At 43.7% G+C, this 18,336-nt stretch overlaps 1 protein-coding gene across 3 annotated transcripts in view; it reads left to right on the top strand.

Moving 5' to 3' along the window:
* The window catches only part of RECK (reversion inducing cysteine rich protein with kazal motifs), a 631,029-nt gene that overhangs the window by 263,905 nt on the left and 348,788 nt on the right, over positions 1–18,336 (top strand). For all 3 annotated transcript variants that reach the window (XM_029589886.1, XM_029589885.1, XM_029589887.1), the window contains 2 exons: positions 463–642; positions 15,297–15,509. In XM_029589886.1, coding sequence (XP_029445746.1) covers positions 463–642; positions 15,297–15,509 — 393 coding nt within the window. The remainder of the gene's footprint in view (positions 1–462; positions 643–15,296; positions 15,510–18,336) is intronic.

The following is an 18,336-nucleotide window of genomic DNA, read 5'->3' as shown; positions in this document are numbered from 1 at the left end:
TGGCCACTAGGTATTGCTGTGGCATAACTGGAACTTCCCCAACTGCAGGGAAAGTGGGGACATTGGACACTTTCTCTACAGTATCCCAAGCCCTAGCTAGCCCTGAAATTAAACCCAGCTCTTTCACTGAGCCACTGGGCTGGCCATGGAATTTTACATTTTTTAATATTTTTGAACTGTCAGACTTAGACCTTTTTGCATGTAGTAAGAAGTGTAAATTTATATGTAATTTCATGCAGCTTTTTGCAGAATTTTGATAACGGCAACAGATTTTTCTTTTGTTGCAAAATCTATTCCCAAGCTTCCTCAGGATACTGGTGCCTTGACTATATTTTTGTGTAATTTAACAGTTCAAATATCATTTGATCGCTGAATAAGTATTTTTTTAAAATACAGATTGATATTTTATCTTGTTTAGTTTAATTATTGTTATTGATGTACTGTTTTGTTTTGTTTTTCCAGAGATCTGTGCACAAAACTTTATAGTACAAGTTGGGGCAATACACAAAGTTGGCAAGAATTTGATCACGTCTGTGAATACAATCCAGTAGAAGCTTCTATGATGACTTGCTTAGCAGATGTGCGTGAACCTTGTCAGCTGGGTTGTAAAAATCTTACTTACTGCACTAATTTTAATAATAGGTACGTTTTTATATGTGCAAAGATCTGTAGATTATTGTTATCATATATTCTGTACAGTCATTGTGTTTTTAAAATTATATTTTTTTGTTTGAGGCTTTTTTAAACCTCTGAGAGAAAGCAGGATATTCAGTCCTCACATTTGGGTGATGTTATTAGTAGAGCCCCGAACAATATCTTCTGTGAACCGCTTTCTTAAATGCTCTACTGAACATGTATAGGTTTTCTTGCGACGTCAGTGTCATGTGTGATTACCTTTAATTTTGTTCTGTCTGAGATTTTCAATGAACGGATTATCTCAAGTGTCTCTATTTTTTCATGTAAATTTTGGCTTTTAGCTGAATGTTTTGTGTCCTCCTTCAGTTGTCATCTGTCTGGCTTCCGATTCTGGTAGGCTTTACAGATTTTGTTTATATTTTTGTAGCTTTGAACCCGAGCATCCGTATTGGAGCATGGGCGGCATCAGTTGGGTTTTTTGATTTTTCAGAATTGGGTCATTTGATTTTGCTTCATTTATTTTTTTCAGCAATGTCAGAAAATGATGCAAATAGGTTTAAAAAAAAAGTGAACAGTCCATTGCAGACCCTCTTGATAACTGCATGTGGTTCCTTGGACTTGAGAACAATGTACTGATGTGAAACGTTTTTTCCCTAAAGATGTCCTCTGGGAGTCTGAGGCTCTGGAGAGAACATCTGAATGTATCTTTAGGGTAGCCTGGAATCCTCTGTCAGCCATAGAGGCATAGCTGTTGGTCCAGGAACTAGCTTTCCATTGGACGTGCATCAACATTGGGAGATCATTGCTCATCCTTGGGGTCAGGCACTGGTAGGCGATATGCCAATAGGATCTCTTCCCACACCTCCTGCTGAATTGACAGACATTGGAGGATTCCGATGTAGTGTGTTGGCAAATCTAAGAAGCATTACTATCATTCCTTCATCAATGCATGATGCCAATAACAGGAATTTGTTGACAGCTACCTTATCTCTTCCTAAGCAGCATTGTCAGCAAGGCAGATCACCTTCCAGAGCGAGTGCTAGGCTGCACCATTCAGTTGCCAGTTTGACTCAAGAAGCTGAGATCCATTTTTTTTTTTTACATTGGCAACCTTCAAGGAGGAATTAAATAGAAGGATTTATGAGGTGATTGCTCTTTATCTACCTTATGTTGAATACATTGGGTGCATTGGTAGCAGTGCCTACGGCAGTGCATATAGTTCTTGAGACCTTCAGAACATCAGGAAGCATTGGAAGGTTGTGGTTTTCCACAAGAGGGTCATTGAAGTTGACTGCACAAAGTGCAATAAGGGAGATATTGGGAGAAGGGACTCACTGATGTTCCCTAATTCATGAGACTCTAGGCCACTGAAGACATCTTGGAAGTATTTCCAAGAATATGACTGGTAGGCCTGTGTAAACTCAAACTCCAACACTTGTGGCAGTTCTCAAGTCGAAGCTAACCAAATTGGTAGTGCAGTAATAATGGGAGACTTCAATTACCCCAATATTGACTGGGTAAATGTATCATCGGGTCACGCTAGAGAGATAACGTTCCTGGATGGAATAAACGATAGCTTTATGGAGCAATTGGTTCAGGAACCGATGAGAGAGGGAGCAATTTTAGATCTAATTCTCAGTGGAGCACAGGACTTGGTGAGAGAGGTAAGGGTGGTGGGGCCGCTTGGCAATAGTGATCATAATATGATCAAATTTGATTTAATGACTGGAAGAGGAACAGTGTGCAAATCCACAGCTCTCGTGCTAAACTTTCAAAAGGGAAACTTTGATAAAATGTGAAAAATTGTTAGAAAAAAACTGAAAGGAGCAGCTACAAAAGTAAAAAATGTCCAAGAGGCGTGGTCATTGTTAAAAAATACCATCCTAGAAGCACAGTCCAGATGTATTCCACACATTAAGAAAGGTGGAAAAAAGGCAAAACGATTACCGGCATGGTTAAAAGGGGAGGTGAAAGAAGCTATTCTAGCCAAAAGATCTTCATTCAAAAATTGGAAGAAGGATCCAACAGAAGAAAATAGGATAAAGCATAAACATTGGCAAGTTAAATGTAAAACATTGATAAGACAGGTTAAGAGAGAATTTGAAAAGAAGTTGGCAGTAGAGGCAAAAACTCACAGTAAAAACCTTTTTAAATATATCCGAAGCAGAAAGCCTGTGAGGGAGTCAGTTGGACCGTTAGATGATCGAGGGGTTAAAGGGGCACTTAGGGAAGATAAGGCCATCGCGGAAAGATTAAATGATTTCTTTGCTTCGGTGTTTACTGAAGAGGATGTTGGGGGAGGTACCCGTAATGGAGAAGGTTTTCATGGGTAAAGATTCAGATGGACTGAATCAAATCACGGTGAACCTAGAAGATGTGGTAGGCCTGATTGACAAACTGAAGAGTAGTAAATCACCTGGACCGGATGGTATACACCCCAGAGTTCTGAAGGAACTAAAAAATGAAATTTCAGACCTATTAGTAAAAATTTGTAACTTATCATTAAAATCATCCATTGTACCTGAAGACTGGAGGATAGCAAATGTAACCCCAATATTTAAAAAGGGCTCCAGGGGTGATCCGGGAAACTACAGACCGGTTAGCCTCACTTCAGTGCCAGGAAAAATAGTGGAAAGTGTTCTAAACATCAAAATCACAGAACATATAGAAAGACATGGTTTAATGGAACAAAGTCAGCATGGCTTTACCCAGGGCAAGTCTTGCCTCACAAATCTGCTTCACTTTTTTGAAGGAGTTAATAAACATGTGGATAAAGGTGAACCGGTAGATATAGAATACTTGGATTTTCAGAAGGCATTTGACAAAGTTCCTCATGAGAGGCTTCTAGGAAAAGTAAAAAGTCATGGGATAGGTGGCGATGTCCTTTCGTGGATTGCAAACTGGCTAAAAGACAGGAAACAGAGAGTAGGATTAAATGGACAATTTTCTCAGTGGAAGGGAGTGGACAGTGGAGTGCCTCAGGGATCTGTATTGGGACCCTTACTTTTCAATATATTTATAAATGATCTGGAAAGAAATACGACGAGTGAGATAATCAAATTTGCAGATGACACAAAATTGTTCAGAGTAGTTAAAGCACAAGCAGATTGTGATAAATTGCAGGAAGACCTTGTGAGGCTGGAAAATTGGGCATCCAAATGGCAGATGAAATTTAATGTGGATAAGTGCAAGGTAATGCATATAGGGAAAAATAACCCATGCTATAATTACACAATGTTAGGTTCCATATTAGGTGCTACAACCCAAGAAAGAGATCTAGGTGTCATAGTGGATAACACATTGAAATCGTCGGTTCAGTGTGCTGCGGCAGTCAAAAAAGCAAACAGAATGTTGGGAATTATTAGAAAGGGAATGGTGAATAAAACGGAAAATGTAATAATGCCTCTGTATCGCTCCATGGTGAGACCGCACCTTGAATACTGTGTACAGTTCTGGTCGCCGCATCTCAAAAAAGATATAATTGCGATGGAGAAGGTACAGAGAAGGGCTACCAAAATGATAAGGGGAATGGAACAGCTTCCCTACGAGGAAAGACTAAAGAGGTTAGGACTTTTCAGCTTGGAGAAGAGACGACTGAGGGGGGATATGATAGAGGTGTTTAAAATCATGAGAGGTCTAGAACGGGTAGATGTGAATCGGTTATTTACTCTTTCGGATAGTAGAAAGACTAGGGGGCACTCCATGAAGTTAGCATGGGGCACATTTAAAACTAATCGGAGAAAGTTCTTTTTTACTCAACGCACAATTAAACTCTGGAATTTGTTACCAGGGGATGTGGTCAGTGCAGTTAGTATAGCTGTGTTTAAAAAAGGATTGGATAAGTTCTTGGAGGAGAAGTCCATTACCTGCTATTAAGTTCACTTAGAGAATAGCCACTGCCATTAGCAATGGTTACATGGAATAGACTTAGTTTTTGGGTACTTGCCAGGTTCTTATGACCTGGATTGGCCACTGTTGGGGACAGGATGCTGGGCTTGATGGACCCTTGGTCTGACCCAGTATGGCATTTTCTTATGTTCTTAGTTGTATGATTATTCTTATGGATCCGAAGATTTCTATGATCAGGAGGAGTTTATAGGCTTTATCCCAGGACAAGCAGGATGCTAGTCCTCACATATGGATGACATCATTGATGGAGCCCTATTGCGGAAAACATTTCTGTCAAAGTTTCTAGAAACTTTTGACTGGCCCTGTGAGGCCACTGAGCATGCCCAGCATGCCATGATATTCTCTGCCACAGGGGTCTCTCTTCAGTCTTCGTTTTTCCTCGCTGCTGTAGGCATCGCCGAGCAGGAGCCTTTGTGAGTTTCCTCACACTTCTTTGTCTGACTAAAAGTCACATTTCACATTCATTCTCTCCCACATTGGGATCTCTCAGGTTTCCACCAGCTGGTGAGTAAATCTTTATCTCGTTTTTAGTCTGAGTAAAAATTTTTTTCCTCTCGCGTTTCTTCTCATTCATTGAAGGCTGTCGACGTTAAAATGGCCAAGGGATTTAAAAAATGTCCCATCTGTAATCGGACAGTGTCCATTACAGACCCACACCTTGAGTGTGTGCTTTGTTTGGGGGAAAAACACGACGTTATAACCTGCCCCAAATGCGCAGAAATGACCGCTAAGGGAAGAAAGGCCCGCCAAGAAAAGATGGAGCATTTATTCCAGCTACAACTTCTGCCATCTCCCTCGACATCGATTAAATTGTCTCCGGCCGGAGTCTCAAAGCGTATAATTTTGAAAAAACGTAGTCCGGAAGGGTCGGGGACCATCCATCGCCAATGTCATCGATAGCATCGACGAAGTCAGCGACCGAACACTGTTCAAAGCACCACCATCGGCACCGACACCCACTGATACCAGAGGCTCTTCTCTCCCCGGAGGAATCGACCGCGAAACAGCCAGGAAACACCGGTACCTCCGACACCGAGGCCTTTATCCCATGGAGACGCACCAGTTGTTGAACCTCCACAGGGCTCTGTGGAAGGAACATCGACACCTCCACTGCCACCGCATACAGCTGCTCTGCCTGCACCAGCTGTTACGCCGGAATTGTCGGATTTCATCCATCAAGCGGTGCTCCAGGCCTTAAAGGATCAACAGACGCCGATGTCGGTGCGTCCACCGATGCCGGTTCCCGAACCGATGGTGCCTCCACCGATGCCTGTTCCCGAACCAATGCCGGTTCCTGAACTGATGCCGTTGCCTCCACCGATGCCGGTTCCCGAACTGATGCCAGTGCCTCCACCGCCGGTGCCCGAACTGATGCCAGTGCCTCCACCGACGACGGTGCCTCCACCGATGCCGGTTCCCGAACTGATGCTGGTGCCTGCACCGATGCCGGTGCCTACACTGATGCTGACAACCCCGCCGATGCCGGTGCCTGCACCGATGCCGGCACCACAGCCTACGTCGATGCCGAGGCGACCATTGATACCGACATCGATTCCATCGCTGATGTCCGACCCAATGTCAACGATGCCGATGTCACCTCGGGCTCCAGGACATCCTGAAGTTGCGCTGTACCAACTTCTTATGAAGAAATCCGGTGAAATTGTCAGTGCCATCCCATCCAAGCCACGGGAAGACATTCCTGGACAGATACCTATAGATGATCCTCAGCCAGGTCCTTCTGGACTTCCTCGCCCACCAAGATCTTCTCCAATGTCTCTACATTAGGACGATCCATATGATACATGGGATGATGGGCATAGAATCACTTCCTGTGAAGGATTTATGTCGGATCCTTCCCCTCCAGAACAAAGGAAGAAATCTCCACCGGAGGATTTATCCTTCTCAAATTTTGTTCAGGATATGGCGGACACCATACCTTCACCCTGGTAACTGAGGAAGATGCTAGACAGCAAACACTGGAGGTCCTCCAATTTGTGGATCCTTCAAAACAAGTATTAGCCATTCCTGTCCATGAAGTCCTCCTAGACTTACAGCATAGGCTCTGGGAGCACCCATGCTCAGTACCTGCTGACAATAAAAGAATGGACACTACTTATTTGGTACAGTCTGTTCCCGGCTACCAAAAAGCACAACTTCCACACCAATCAGTGGTTGTAGAATCTGCACAAAAGAAATCGAAAAGGATAAGGCCGCATTCCTCCACTCCTCCAGGCAAGGATCATAGATTCTTGGATTCCCTGGGTAGGAAAATTTATCAAGGAGCCATGTTAAATATGAGAATTTCATCATATCAGTTATCCCAGGACAAGCAGGATGCTAGTCCTCACATATGGGTGACGTCACCGAACGGAGCCCAGGCGGGAAAACTTTCTGTCAAAGTTTCTAGAAACTTTTGACTGGCCCCAGTGAGGCCACTGAGCATGCCCAGCATGCTATGATATTCTCTGCCACAGGTGTCTCTCTTCAGTCTTCGTTTTTTCCGCGCTGCAGCTAGCATCGCGGTTCCGGAGCCGTTGAGTTTACCTCAACTGTTTTCGACTTAAAAGTCGTTTATTTAGAAATTCTCTGTCACAGACATCTTTCGGGGTTTTTTCTTGCCGGCCGGTAAGTAACCCAGTCGAATATATTGATTCGGAGATATTTTTAAATTCTCCTCAGGCGAATCGACGGCCGTCGATTCCACAATGTCCACAGGTTTTAAAAAATGCCCTGTGTGTAAGAGAAAAATGTCTCTTACTGACCCGCACACTGAATGTGTGGTATGTTTAGGGGATAAGCATGATGTCCATAATTGTCCACAGTGCGGGGAGATGACTCCAAAAACTAGGAAGATTAGACTTGAAAAAATGGAGCATTTATTCAGTCTGCAACTTATTCCTTCCACATCGGAGTCATCAAAGTCGTCTCCGGCTGGAGCGACTAAGAGGGTAATTCTTAAAAAACCTCAGCCGGGACCTTCGGGAGACCACTCGTCCCCTTCATCGTCCTCGACGTCGACGAAATCATTAGAAAAATCAAAGTTGAAACATCGACACCGTCATCGAAGCCCCTCGTTGTCTTACTCGGCCTCCCAGGAACCTTCGACAGCGAAGCGGCCTAGAAATCAAGAAACCTCGGAGTCAATAACGCCTCGGCCTACCTCCACTCCGATATCGACACCTGAGCCTGCGCAAGGTACGTGTCAGGAACTTGTGCTTCAGCCTACGCCACCGCCCTCAACCGCTCTGCTCCCAACGGTTGTGCGGCCGGAATTGTCGGAGTTAATCCGTCAAGCGATTTCGAATGCTCTGAAGGAACAATTCACCATCCCGACTTCATTGTCGATGCCGATGTTCTCCACATCGATGCCGGCAAATTTGCCGATGCCGGTGACCACACCGATGCCGGAGTCGATTTTGACTCCGACGGCTCAATCGACGTCGACACCAAAAATAATTACATCATCGACGTCGATATACGCACAAATCCCGGCTGTAATGTTACCACCGTCGACGGAATCGACTTCGAGAGCATTACACTCGACAACTTCTTCGAGGACACCCATCCTTCCCTCGACAATTATTGAACAGGAAGATACTGAGGCCCAGGAATTGGCTCTTTTTCGACGACTTTCACAAAAATATCAAAGAGTTGTCGACAAAACTCCTCCAAAAAGAATGGACATGAATCCTTCGATAATTTCCATCGAGGACCCATTACCTGGACCATCAGGTATTCCTCCTAAAACAATCCCAAGAACTCCATATCAACATCCAGATGAAGATGACTCTTGGGATGACCCTGGAACTGAAACATCTTCAGAAGAGTTCATGTCAGAACCATCACCACCTGAAGTAAGAAAAAGATCCCCACCTGAGGACTTATCTTTTTCAAGTTTTGTACAAGAGATGGCGGATACCATCCCATTCAAGCTTTCCTCTGAAGAGGATTCAAGACAGCATACCTTAGAAGTATTGCAATTTGTAGACCCACCAAAACAAGTTTTGGCTATTCCCATCCACGAAGTTCTGTTGGACCTACAACAACGAGTGTGGGAACACCCATGTACGGCCCCAGCAGTGAATAAAAGGGTAGATACCACTTACCTAGTGCAGCAGGCACCAGGTTTTCAAAAGACACAGTTGCCACATCAATCTGTGGTAGTGGAATCTGCCCAGAAAAAATCAAAAAGGGTACGTCCACACTCATCTGCTCCTCCAGGAAAGGATCATTGTTTTCTGGACGCTTTGGGCAAAAAAGTGTACCAAAGTGCACTTTTATCTTCCAGGATCTCTGCTTACCAACTGTACATGACACAGTACCAGAGGGATCTATGGAAGCAGATGCAGCATTTTACGAATTCTCTTCCAGAGCAATTTCAAGAGTCTGCACAATCTATCATTGCCAAGGGCCTAGAAGCTGGGAAACACGAGGTTAGGGCTGCTTATGACAACTTTGACACAGCCTCAAGAACAGCAGCAGCTGGCATCACAGCTCGAAGATGGGCCTGGTTGAAAGCATCAGATCTCAGACCTGAAGTACAGGACAAGCTTGTAGATCTGCCATGCCGTGGTGACAATTTATTCGGGGAAAAAGTGCAGGAGGCCGTCCAACAACTTAAGGATCACACAGAGACCTTAAGGCAGCTGTCACAATTACCTCAAGAACCAGCTACCCAGGCCCCTAGACGTTTCCCACGTAAGGAACCTAGACGTCCATACTACAGGCCAAGAAGGTACTACAACCAACCTGCCAGAACTAGACCTTCTAGACCTACCCAGCGTTCTCAAGCTAGGCAACCAAGACCAGCCCGTACCCAGCCTCCTCCACAGACTGGTCCAGCTACGGGTTTTTGAACACAGATCCAGAGATCAGACCCACCCTCCAAAACCCCAATCAAAACATACCAGTGGGAGGAAGAATTTCCCTTTTCCACACCAGTTGGGAAAAGATAACAACAGACCAATGGGTACTTTCCATTGTAGCTCATGGTTACAAACTAAATTTTCTCTCAATTCCTCCAGAATTCCCACCAACTTCCTACCCACAACAAAATTCCCAAATACTTCAATTACAAATAGAATTATCCACCCTTCTGACAGCCAGGGCCATTCAACCAGTGCCCAGGGCTCAGCAGGGCAGGGGATTCTACTCCAGATATTTCCTCATTCCAAAGAAAACTGGAGGCCTACGACCCATCCTCGACCTCAGAAATCTCAACAAATTTCTAAGGAAAGAAAAGTGGTTTCCCTAGGCACAATGCTACCGCTTCTTCAAACAGGAGATTGGCTCTGTTCTCTGGATCTTCAAGATGCTTACGCTCACATTCCAATATACCCTCCTCATCGCAAGTATCTGCGCTTCAAAGTGGGCCTTCAACATTACCAATACAGAGTACTGCCATTCGGACTCGCTTCTGCTCCCAGAGTGTTCACCAAATGTCTGGCAGTAATAACAGCACACCTACACAAGCAAGGTGTACATGTTTTCCCATATCTGGACGATTGGCTCATAAGAAGCCAATCTCAGCAAGGGGCAATACAGTCTCTCAACAAAACAATTGCTCTACTGCACTCCATGGGATTTCTCATCAATTATCCAAAATCCCATCTCACTCCTTCTCACCTGCTTCAATTCATAGGAGCAGATTTAAACACCATCCTCTCAAAGGCATTTCTACCAGAGGATCGAGCAAACACACTGTCTCTGCTAGCAAACTCGATTCACTCCAAGAAACAAGCAACAGCTCATCAGTTTCTCCAATTGCTAGGCCACATGGCCTCCACAGTTCATGTCACTCCTATGGCAAGACTAGCCATGAGGGTAACTCAATGGACTTTAAGATCACAATGGATCCAAGCCATTCAACCACTTTATTCTCCAATTCAAGTAACCCACCAACTACTTTCTTCTCTACTGTGGTGGGTGAACAAGGACAATTTGTGCAAGGGCCTACCTTTTCAACAACCAGTCCCACAAGTAACTCTAACCACAGATGCATCCACCTTGGGTTGGGGAGCTCACATAGGGACTCTCCAAACACAAGGAACATGGACAAAGCTCGAAGCAACCTTTCAAATCAATTTCCTGGAACTTCGAGCTATACGTTATGCTCTGCATGCCTTCAAGGACTGCCTTACAAACAAGACTGTGCTGATCCAAACAGACAACACAGTAGCCATGTGGTACATCAACAAACAGGGAGGGACAGGCTCGTACCTCCTCTGTCAGGAGGCAGCTCAGATATGGGGTTGGGCCTTAACCAACTCTATGTTTCTCAAGGCCACTTACCTAGCAGGCATTCACAATGTAGTGGCGGACAGACTCAGTCGTCAATTCAAACCACACGAATGGTCACTAGATCCCATAGTAGTGGCCAGGATATTTCAACGTTGGGGACAACCAATAGTAGACCTCTTTGCAACACATCTGAATCACAAAGTGGACAATTACTGTTGCCTATACAACATAAACCACAGGCCATCCAAGGACGCCTTTGCTCGCCCTTGGAACTCAGGCCTGTTATATGCGTATCCTCCGATACCACTCATAACCAAGACTATAGTGAAGCTACAACAGGACCAAGGAACCATGATACTCATAGCCCCATATTGGCCTCGACAAGTATGGTTTCCCACACTTCTAGACCTCTCAGTCAGGGATCCCATTCGCCTGGGAGTAGCTCCCACTCTCATAACTCAGGATCAGGGTCGGTTGCGACATCCCAACCTTCAATCCCTATCACTGACAGCTTGGATGTTGAAAGCTTGATCTTACAACCACTCAATCTTCCAGCTAACATCTCCCAAGTTCTTATAGCTTCACGTAAACCTTCCACAAGGAAGAACTACGCTTCCAAATGGAAGAGATACACTTTGTGGTGCAGGCAAAAAGACATCAATCCTTTCACTTGCCCCACAAAGTCTTTATTGGACTACCTGTACCATCTTTCAGAATCTGGTCTACAAACTTCATCTGTAAGAGTACATTTAAGTGCAATTTCAGCTTACCATAATCAGGTATCAGATGCACCTATTTCTACACAACCTCTCGTTAAAAAATTTATGAGAGGTTTAATTCTTCTAAAACCACCAATTAGACACCCAGTTACTCAATGGGATCTAAATTTGGTTCTATCTAGACTCATGCGTTCTCCCTTTGAACCCATTGATTCCAGTGATCTAAAATTTCTTACATGGAAGACTATCTTCCTCATAGCCATTACATCAGCTAGAAGGGTTAGTGAATTACAAGCACTAGTCACATATGAACCCTACACTAAGTTCTTACATGACAGAGTGGTTCTCCGTACTCATCCAAAATTCCTTCCTAAGGTAGTTACGGAATTCCACTTAAACCAATCTATAGTTTTACCCACTTTCTTTCCAAGGCCTCATTCTCACCAAGGAGAAAGGGCCTTACACACCTTAGATTGCAGGCGTACTCTGTCCTTCTACTTAAACCGCACTGCAGTTCACAGGAAATCCAATCAACTCTTTGTTTCCTATGACCCAAACAAACCAGGTAAAGCAGTGGGTAAACATACCCTATCCAACTGGTTAGCAGATTGCATACAGTTTTGCTATGAGAAAGCAGGCCTTCCTCTCCAAGGGCGAGTAAAAGCACATGCAGTAAGGGCAATGTCAACTTCAGTTGCACACTATCGTTCAGTGCCAATACTTGACATATGTAAAGCAGCAACATGGAGTTCTCTTCACACCTTTGCAGCTCATTACTGTTTGGACAAGCAAGGAAGACAAGATTCAGCCTATGGACAATCTGTCTTAAAGAACTTGTTTCCAGCTTAAACCCAACTCCTACTACAACCTAACTACTGTGATCTTCGGCTGACTCATTCATCAAAAACATTGTACTACACAATGACTCAGCCTCTAGCTTGCTAATCACCCATATGTGAGGACTAGCATCCTGCTTGTCCTGGGATAAAGCAAAATTGCTTACCTTGTAATAGGTGTTATCCCAGGACAGCAGGATGTAGTCCTCACGGAACCCACCCGCCACCCCGCGGAGTTGGGCCTGTTTATTTTTTATTATTCTTTTTGCTAAAGCTTTTTGCTACATACTAGACTGAAGAGAGACACCTGTGGCAGAGAATATCATAGCATGCTGGGCATGCTCAGTGGCCTCACTGGGGCCAGTCAAAAGTTTCTAGAAACTTTGACAGAAAGTTTTCCCGCCTGGGCTCCGTTCGGTGACGTCACCCATATGTGAGGACTACATCCTGCTGTCCTGGGATAACACCTATTACAAGGTAAGCAATTTTGCTTTATACATGACTCAATATCAAAGGAATCTGTGGAAATAAATACAAGAATTTTCAACTTCATTACCACAGCAATATCAGGAAGCAGCCCAAACAATTATTCACAAGGGACTTGAAGCTGGCAAGCACGAAGTCCAAGCCGCTTATGATGGTTTTGAAACAGCATCCAGAGTAGCGGCCTCTGGTATAAGTGCGAGACATTGGGCATGGCTTAAAGCCTCAGACCTCAGGTCCAGGAAAAGTTAGTTGACTTACCATGTATTGGTGACAGCCTGTTTGGTTCTAAAGTGCAAGATGCTGTAGCACAATTAAAAGAACACACAGAAACCCTGCGCCAACAATCGTTAGTTCCACAGGATTCTGCTACCCAGTCATCTCGTCGGCCTCCAAGAAAATAATCTAGACGGCCCTTCTATCGACAGAGGCGTGCCTACATGTACCACGAGAGCCAGCTCCTCCCCAGTACCATCTAAAATCTTATCTAGGTGACTTGTGAGGTCTGCCACCTTCGCACCAGGCAGGCATGTTACCAGGTGATCCTCACGCCCACCAGCCACCCAGCTTTCTACATTGTAATATAGAAAGTAGGTACATATACCTAATGGGATATATGTGGCATGGATGTGCACCATGTGAAATTTATGTGAAACTTGTGATTGATACCACTGATACTTCACGCATATCCAGCATAGCTCTCTGCTTCAACGGCAGGGGAGAAAGTCTGATACTTCACTTTCAATGCATATCCAGCATAACTCTCTGCTTCAGTGGCAGGGGGAATCAAGAAAATTGGATCTATATACAGACAACAACCAACAAGGACTGAATTACATAGTCTAGGTAAACAAATAAGCATGGGTGTAGCTTGCTTATTGCGGCGGTTACTACCCCTAACTAATTAAGCTAGATATTTCACTTAGATGCAGTTCCAACACTGCTCTCTACATTAATGATGGGGGTGGAAGGGAAATAGAACCAAAAGATTACTAAGAGCCAAGAGCAACAGATAAGTATGAGAAAAAAAAAAGTGCGAAACTTGCTGGGCAGACTGGATGGGCCGTTTGGTCTTCTTCTGCCGTCATTTCTATGTTTCTATATTTGTTTTAAGTGCTGTGATAATATAAATCGATTTAATTATAGGAAAAAGAAATGTTACTATAAGAAAAAAATATTACAATCCCTTTATGTTTTGGTCATTGGTTTTATTGATTTAGGGCGTTTTTTGGTACTTACCTTCAGCATTATTATGTAATAAGTTTGACCAAGTTGTATATTTGCTGGTGACATGTACATAAGCTATAATATGGATTTTTATAAACGTTTATAAGAAGATAGTTAAATATTAGAAAGTATATGTGGACTGAAGAAAATTTTACTGCTTTGGTCCTCCCCTGGGACAGTGAGGTATTCTTGCCACTGTATCCCCCTCATTTGAGGAATTTCTCAAGTGAGGAATTAAAAGAAGGGACCCCCCCTCCCCCCATTATAGATGAGCACCAGTAAGGTGATAATTAAAAAAAAAAACAAAACAAAACATACATGCATGTGTTATAAAATCAGATATATGCATGTACACGTGTGCACGATTTTATATTGACACGCACATTTGGTGAATTGAGCACGTAAGTTGGGGGAATTTTAGTAGCTATGCGCACCAACGCAATTACCTGTTTCCCCATTTTGTTCCCAGTTCGGTCCAGTAAAGGAGAGGACTTCTTTAACCACCTAGCTAACTTGCTTCCTTTTCACCCTGTTAGTCCTAAGCCTTAAAACCCCGCTGACTAGCCTAGTATTTTTTTGTTATACGACTTATACACCATCCATTGCAGAAGAAAGTTATGCGGTAGGGGATACCAGTGCACACGTGTGTGCATAAACACTTATGCACAGACTTCATGGTGCCGTTCTGGCCTGCCTGTGTCCTGCCCATGCCCCGCCCCTTTCAATGGAAAAATGTTTTATACGCATACTCGCGCAAGTTTTAAAATCCACAAGGATCTCCTGCCTTCAGCGCACGTAGGGGTTTTAAAATCTATCAGTAAGGTTTTAGGTTTGGACTCTGTTCTACAAGTCCTGTTTGTGATATAGCACACAATTCCCTACCTCATTGTTTCATCTTTTCTTTTGATTTGAAGACTATCCTTAACTAGGGAATCCTATGTGTGTTGCTCTATTGCACCTGTTTGTCCTCAGAGAAAGAAAAAATTGCTTACCTGTAATGGACGTTTTCGGATGACATTTTAACAAGCCACACAATCCAGCCACTTCCAGCCTTTTATTTATTTATTTTTTCAAATAAATTGATTGAGGGTGTGCTGTCTATGCCTAAAAAAGCTCTGGAAAGGATGCCAGCATGACCATGTGATTTATCTGTGTGGCTGGGTCCACTTCTCTTAGAAGACAACACAATCCAGATAAAGGAATTTTGCTTTCTTTGTGGTAATTGTTTGAATTGTTTGCTATTAAGACCCACAGAACTTTTCAGAAGCTGCAATGCCCAGTCAGACCAGGGAGCCATGAATGATATGAAGCTTTGGGAAAAAGGAAGCATTAAGATGCCATTCATGAATATTCCTGTACTAGATATTAAAAAATGTCAACCTGAATTGTGGAAGGCAATTGCTTGCTCACTGCAAATTAAACCCTGTCACAGTAAATCAAGAGGAAGCATAATTTGCAAGTAAGTGTTTTTATTATTGTAATTATGATATCTTGGGATTAGAAAAGTAATGTGTATATCTAGATATTTGTGTGCACATATAATAAGCTTAACACAACAAAATTAGGAATGTGACATTATTATTACTGTCAAATTTATGGCATTCCATCAAATCACGAGGCAATTTATAATAAGTGCCTAAATATAATTTGAGAAAATGTATACAATGAAAAATATTCAATTCATAAAATACATAAAGAATTATAAAATTGTCTTAACAGAAAATATTCTAAAATTCCCCAGTCAACCAAAATTTTCCTGCAAAGCTAGATTTTAAAAGATGCGCCGATTTTGTAACAAGCATGTGGCGATGTGCACATCGCCACATGCTTGTTACAAATGCGATACCCGCGTGCGCGCGTGCCCAGTCGCTTGTGCAAGGGGAGGACTTTTAGTAAAATTTGTGCGGCAACGCGATTGGGCCTACCCCAGTTCCCTCCCAGTCCGCTCCAATTAAGAAGCGGGCTGGGAGGGAACTTCCCTATCTCCCTACTTATCCTGCATTCCTTTTCCCCTCTCCTCCCGTCCCCTAAACCTAGTCTATCTACACAAGGTTTTTTTGTTTTCCAACTTACTTCCTCTTCAGTGTAAAAGTAAGTTGCGCGCGCCGACTGGCTACCGGTGCCCGAGTCACCAGAACAGTGCAAAATGGTGGTGTTCTGACCGGCCCCTGCACAGATCATGCCCCCAGCCCACCCCTTTTCAAAACACCAGCATTTCCACGCGTACCAGGAGATACGCAAGCTGTTTTCAAATGCCCTTGGTACGTGCTCCGCCTAGCAACGCATGTTTCCCCCCATTTCGGCACGCACCAGGTTTTGAAAATTTGGCTGTAAGCCTCCAGAGAACTTCATAAAATATTAAATTGCCCAAAAGATTGGGCAGTTAACTAAGTTTTCAAGAGTTTGTGAAAACAAACAATATTGGCAGTAGATCTCGGCTCTGCTGGAGATTTCTGTGTTTTTGTTGCTGAAACAGAAAATGCTCTTGATATGGTTCTCCAGGTTGATCTCACAAATAGTTGTAATCAAAAGAAAATTAAGTTGGGAAGAATGAAGCGAGCTTTTCACATACTTACCAACCTTTCTCACAACCTACTGTGATGCCTGTTTATAGAGAATCTTAAATAACATTAAAGTATTTACTTGGAAATATGACAAGTCAGTTGTTTCCACTGATTTCTCCCATTTTTGTTCTTGTTTTATGAATTTATGGGGAAAATAAAAACTGAAAACGTATGCAATATCGAATCAGAACTCAATGTAGCTCTCAAAGTATTGGTGTAACATAATCATTTCTTTTAAGACCCCCCCAATCTAGCTGCTGTACTCTTAATAAGCTGTAATCAGGATAATAACTTTTTTGAAAGCCCAAGAAAAGCTAAATAATCTATTCTTGAAATAATTTGCACTTGCATAATCATTCTTAGTTATCCCAGGACAAGCAGGATGCTAGTCCTCACATATGGGTGACGTCACTGACTGAGCCCTATTGCGGGAAAACTTTCTTTCAAAGTTTCTAGAAACTTTTGACTGGCCCTGTGAGGCCACTGAGCATGCCCAGCATGCCATGATATTCTCTGCCACAGGGGTCTCTCTTCAGTCTTCGTTCAATAGATCCCTAGAAACGGGAGTGGTGCCGAGTGATTGGAGAAGAGCGGTGGTGGGCCCGCTTCACAAGAGTTGGAACAGAGAGGAGGCTGGTAACTACAGACCGGTTAGCCTGACTTCAGTGGTGGGAAAAGTAATGGAGTCACTGTTGAAAGAGAGAATAGTGAACTATCTACAGTCCGGAGAATTGCTGGACCAGAGGCAGCATGGATTCACCAGGGGAAGATCCTGTCAGACAAATCTGATTGACTTTTTTGACTGGGTAACCAAGGAATTGGATCGAGGAAGAGCACTCGATGTCATCTACTTGGATTTCAGCAAAGCTTTTGATACGGTTCCGCACAGAAGACTGGTGAATAAAACGAGAAGCTTAGGAGTGAGTGCCGAGTTGGTGACCTGGATTGCAAACTGGTTGACGGACAGAAGACTATGTGTGATGGTAAATGGAACTCTCTCTGAAGAGAAAGCGGTTTTAAGTGGTGTACCGCAAGGATCGGTGTTGGGACCGGTCCTGTTCAATATCTTTGTGAGCGACATTGCGGACGGGATAGAAGGTAAGATTTGTCTTTTTGCAGATGACACTAAGATCTGCAACAGAGTGGACACGCCGGAAGGAGTGGAGAGAATGAGACTGGATTTAATGAAACTGGAAGAGTGGTCGAAGATATGGCAGCTGAGATTCAATGCCAAGAAGTGCAAAGTCATGCATATGGGGAGTGGAAATCCGAATGAACTGTATTCGATGGGGGGGGGGGGGGGGGGGGGGGGGGGGAAGGCTGATGTGCACGGAGCAGGAGAGGGACCTAGGGGTTATAGTGTCTAATGATATGAAGTCTGCGAAACAATGCAACAAGGCGATAGCAAAAGCCAGAAGAATGCTGGGCTGCATAGAGAGAGGAATATCGAGTAAGAAAAGGGAAGTGATTATCCCCTTATACAGGTCCTTGGTGAGGCCTCACCTGGAGTACTGTGTTCAGTTCTGGAGACCATATCTACAAAGAGACAGAGACAAGATGGAAGCGGTCCAGAGAAGAGCGACCAAAAAGGTGGAGGGTCTTCATCGGATGTCATACGAAGAGAGATTGAAGAATCTAAATATGTACACCCTGGAGGAAAGGAGGAGCAGGGGTGATATGATTCAGACCTTCAGATACTTGAAAAACTTTAACGATCCAAAG

Source organism: Rhinatrema bivittatum, chromosome 2 (genome assembly GCF_901001135.1).
Source record: "Rhinatrema bivittatum chromosome 2, aRhiBiv1.1, whole genome shotgun sequence".
Lineage (NCBI taxonomy): Eukaryota > Metazoa > Chordata > Amphibia > Gymnophiona > Rhinatrematidae > Rhinatrema > Rhinatrema bivittatum.
This window is presented reverse-complemented; position numbering and strand designations above follow the sequence as displayed.